At 39.5% G+C, this 5,000-nt stretch overlaps 1 protein-coding gene across 1 annotated transcript in view; it reads left to right on the forward strand.

The window, feature by feature from the left end:
- The window catches only part of LOC122261137 (uncharacterized), a 39,397-nt gene that overhangs the window by 18,034 nt on the left and 16,363 nt on the right, over window positions 1-5,000 (forward strand). Inside the window, exons 3-5 of the mRNA XM_043028661.2 lie at window positions 1-747; window positions 1,696-1,876; window positions 4,722-4,906. The exon at window positions 1-747 is cut by the window's left edge and continues 2,208 nt beyond it. Coding sequence (XP_042884595.2) covers window positions 1-747; window positions 1,696-1,876; window positions 4,722-4,906 — 1,113 coding nt within the window. The remainder of the gene's footprint in view (window positions 748-1,695; window positions 1,877-4,721; window positions 4,907-5,000) is intronic.

Raw genomic sequence — 5,000 nt, forward strand, 5'->3', positions numbered from 1 at the left:
CTAACAAATAATGCAGAGAGCAGTTCGGAAAGAGGGAAATCACAACCAGAAAACAACAAAGCGACACTTTCAGCTAAAGAGGATCGATCATCTTCGCCGTCACAATTGAGTTGCAAAGATGTCTCAATGCTTACAAAAGTTAAATCTGTCAAAGACGTACCGATAATGATAGAGGGTAAAATTGTCAAAGATATACCGATAGTGGTAGAAGGAGAAGATGACATGCTAATAACGTCAGATGGGAAAGTCATCAAAGATATTCCTATTACGATAGAGGGAGATGAAGAACCAGCAATGGCATCGTGCAATGCTGCAAGGGACGTCCCAATAACAATAGAAGGTAAAGATCCACCACACGAACAAAACATGACCGAAAGTCACGTTAGAGATGTACCAATGGTGGTTGAAGGTGACGTCAAGAGAGATATACCGATAAGAATAGAGTGTGAAAAGGATATACAAGCAGCGGCAAATGCTGAGAATAATGAGCCAGTATCTGCGGAGCCAGTGGATGCTGAAAAAGATGTCCCAGATGAGAAAATTAGTGCTGGGATAGAAACTGAGACTGAAAAGGACGTTCAGAGAGTGAGCGAAGGTGATCTTGAAGGAAACGTACCAGTAATGACAGAATCTGATAACATAAAAGAAGAAAGAAACGAAGAACGGGCGGTAGCAGATGACACGCGCCTTGTAGAAGATTCCAACGGAGAAGTGTCAACGCTATATGTGTCAAGGGGACGCGCGAAGGTGCGACAATGAGTGTTTCCTCGAGTACTCACCCAAACAACCAGTAACATCACAGACTGAAGGCCGCTCTCACCCACTTCGCTCTTCGCTCAGTGTTCGCGTAACTTGTTTGGTAATAATTGACTTTGCTACACATTAGGGGGCTTCTTTGCGCGAAACACACTAATCTTCAAGAGGTTTTGGAGAGGTTGCAAAGTATCATAGCTACCATCACTTCTTGGACATCTGCATTCCAATTGTAAACTTCTTCCTGACACACAAGTAAAGATAGCACCTCGTCGATACATGACGTACGTTGCAAAAAAAAACTCCTCTGGTTTTTGTGCATGATATTCGTAGCTGTCCTGAGTCTTTGGAAATATCCCTCCTCTCTTCTTAGCATGGTTCTTGGCTTTAAGGAGTCCCGGCATTGTTAGTAACAACTTGTAGGACTCTGTACGTGATCCTATGCGTCCTCTAGTATACTGAGCATGCTTGTCTTGAACTCTGTAGTTATGCGAGCACGGTTCATATGTGTAAGGATTTCCAAGCATGACCCCTGATGACTTTTTGGTTTATTTAGCAAACACGGTACTCGATTTTGGGGGGGATTCTTCATGACAAATAAGGCCCCGAGCATGAACCTTGATGAGAACCTCTATTGTAGTAGAATTATTGAATAAAGTCAATGGACAAAAAGAGTCCCACAGATAGAGATAGAAATAAATCTGTTAGTCTAGCACACCAAGAGAAGTGGATACGGCTTCCGACATCTCAAACAGCAACTGAGAGTCGAGTCGAGTATTCCACGTCAAAAAGATATCTAAAACCTCCTTTTTTTCCCTTTCCCCTCCACCCCTCCCCGATCTAAAACTCCATCACACTGCAAACCTCCACCAATCGCCACGAAAGTGAAAACACAATCAAAATAAAATAAAAAAAATAATTCCCTCCACCCCTCTCACTCAGGCTTCCACTCCGGCTTCGAGATTCCACGAGGCAGCATCTTCAGGAGATGTGGCAACGATGCTGACTCTGGTGACAGAAGGGGGTGTTGATGTGGATATTGCAGACGACAGGGAGAGGACGGCCTTGCATGTTGCAGCGGACAGAGGGCAACTCCCGGTGGTTTCGTTCCTGATCGAACATGGTGAGAGTTGAGTGAATCGTAATAAAGATCGATATTTAGATTGAAAACAGAAAACAGTTGTTTAGACTGATAAAGAAGTTGGCTAATAGATGGCAAATAAATTAATGTAACAGATAGATGAATGAAAATTCTCTCAGTATATTAGTATACATGATGAGGATTCAGCAGATCACGAACATTAAGAAGAATAAATGAAAATAATGAGAAACAAAGATAAATAATGGAAAATTGCCCTAAATCTAAAACTTGATCATTTTCAAAAATCAAAAAAATTCTAATTTCCGGCCGAAAGTCATTAATTACAAAGAAGGAATAATAAAAACGGAGAGCAAATAATAATCTTGATAAGCAAATGATGGTAAATAAATGATCATGATAGATACACATTCATGAGGAAATTACACATTATGATACGTTTTATTTCTGATCGAATGTTGAATGCATGACAATAGCATGAATGGATAACATATATTGAGCTCGACGAATGAATGAACTGATGAATAACGAATGAGAGAGAGAGAAAAAAAACAGTAATTAAAGATAATACTTTTCATTCCTAATCGAACGTTGTAATTTCTAAATAATTAATGGATAATTGATAGATTAATCAGCAAAATGAATGAAAATACATGAGAATAATGGTTTGTTTTGTATGGTGATGCTGACAAAAAGAAGGAAGAGAAATGTGGATATTGTGTTGATGGAGATGTTGATGGTGTTTATAGTTATGATGGAAATGGTTGTGGTGAATATGGTGATGATAAGGATGTTTATAGTTATGATGGAAATGGTTGTGGTGAATATCGTGATGATAAGGATGTTTATAGTTATGATGGAAATGGTTGTGGTGAATATGGTGATGATAATGATGTTTTTAGTAAGGTTGGTAATTGTTGTGGTGAATATGGTGATAGTGTTTATAGTGATGGTATGGCGAATGTGGTGGTTTTGGGTGTGGCGAATGTGGTAGTGATGATGATGACAGTGACATCGTCATTTTGGATAGGGTGTAGATAGTGCTGATAATGAACATGAGGAATATGATGTTAATGGTGAATGAGGCAATGGTGATGATAGTGAAAGGAGAATGATGGAATTCACGAAGAGGCTAATAAAGGATAAAATTATTATCATGAAGACAAAAGAGAGAGTGATAAGTAAAAGTAGAGGTAAAAGAAGAAAATGAAAATATATGAAAAGAAAAATATGAAGATGGAGACAACATTGAAGTTGAGGAAAAGGAAGTGACAGAGGAAAGTTGAGTAAAAGAGAAAGCGAGATTGGAGGAAGAAAGATGAAGAAGGAGAAAAAGAGGAGGAAGAAGAAGAAACCGAAGATGAAGACGAAGAAAAAGAAGAAGAAGAAACCGAAGACAAAGAAGAAGAAGAAGAAGAAGAAGAAACCGAAGACGAAGACAAAGAAAAAGGAGAGACCGAAGACGATGACGACGAAGAAGAAGAAAAAGAAGAAACCGAAGACGAAGACGAAGAAGAAGAGGAGGAAGAAAAAGAAACTGAAGATGAAGACGAAGAAAAAGAAGAAGAAACCGAAGACAAAGGCAAAGGAGAAGAAGAGGAGGAAGAAGAAGAAACCGAAGATGAAGACGAAAAAAGAAGAAGAAACCGAAGACGAAGACGAAGAAGAAGAAGAGGAGGAAGAAGAAGAAACCGAAGATGAAGACGAAGAAAAAGAAGAAGAAACCGAAGACGAAGACGAAGAAGAAGAAGAGGAGGAAGAAGAAGAAACCGAAGATGAAGACGAAGAAAAAGAAGAAGAAACCGAAGACAAAGGCAAAGGAGAAGAAGAGGAGGAAGAAGAAGAAACCGAAGATGAAGACGAAAAAAGAAGAAGAAACCGAAGACGAAGACGAAGAAGAAGAAGAGGAGGAAGAAGAAGAAACCGAAGATGAAGACGAAGAAAAAGAAGAAGAAACCGAAGACGAAGACGAAGAAGAAGAAGAGGAGGAAGAAGAAGAAACCGAAGATGAAGACGAAGAAAAAGAAGAAGAAACCGAAGACGAAGACGAAGAAGAAGAAGAGGAGGAAGAAGAAGAAACCGAAGATGAAGACGAAGAAAAAGAAGAAGAAACCGAAGACGAAGACGAAGAAGAAGAAGAGGAGGAAGAAGAAGAAACCGAAGATGAAGACGAAGAAAAAGAAGAAGAAACCGAAGATGAAGACGAAGAAGAAGAAGAGGAGGAAGAAGAAGAAACCGAAGATGAAGACGAAAAAAGAAGAAGAAACCGAAGACGAAAAAGAAGAAGAGGAGGAAGAAGAAGAAACCGAAGATGAAGACGAAAAAAGAAGAAGAAACCGAAGACGAAAAAGAAGAAGAGGAGGAAGAAGAAGAAACCGAAGATGAAGACGAAGAAAAAGAAGAAGAAACCGAAGACGAAGACGAAGAAGAAGGAGAAACCGAAGACGAAGAAACCGAAGACGAAGAAGAAGAAGAGGAGGAAGAAGAAGAAACCGAAGATGAAGACCAAGAAAAAGAAGAAGAAGGAACAGAAGACGAAGAAGAAGAAGAAGAGACCGAAGACAAAGACGACGAAGAAGAAGAAGAAAAAAGAAGAAGAAACCGAAGACGAAGAATAAGAAAAAGAAGAAGCAGTAGTAGTAGTAGGAAGAGAAAAAGGAAAACAAACAAACAAACAAAGAAAAAGAAGAAGATTGAAAGGAAGAAGAATAATGAAATAAACAACAATAATAACAATAATAATAAAAAAAATGGAATAAACATTAAGAAGAAGAAAAAGGAAAAGTTTTGCAATAACTAAAAACACCGATTTCTCCTTCATCTAACTCAAACCAACCCACTTTTAACAAAACAAAACCCTTTGTTCTAGGATGCAACATCAACCAAACCGACTCCGGCAGAAGGACGGCCCTACACTATGCCGTAGAGGTCGGTGCCGTAGAGGTCGTTGCAGCATTGCTCGAAGCCGGGGCAGAGGCTGACGTGAGAGAGAAGTCCCGTGGCAGAACACCGCTCCACCTCGCCACCGTCACAAACTCCTTGGAAATTCTCAAGGTAAAACGCTATGGCCACTTCATTTTTTTCCCTACCTGGCTACCTTCGCAAACTCCTTGGATATTCCCAAGGTAAAACGTTAAGACCACTTCAG

Source organism: Penaeus japonicus, unplaced genomic scaffold, assembly GCF_977035675.1.
Source record: "Penaeus japonicus unplaced genomic scaffold, GWHDUDI00000001_assembly GWHDUDI00000015, whole genome shotgun sequence".
In the NCBI taxonomy this organism is placed as follows: Eukaryota; Metazoa; Arthropoda; class Malacostraca; order Decapoda; family Penaeidae; genus Penaeus; species Penaeus japonicus.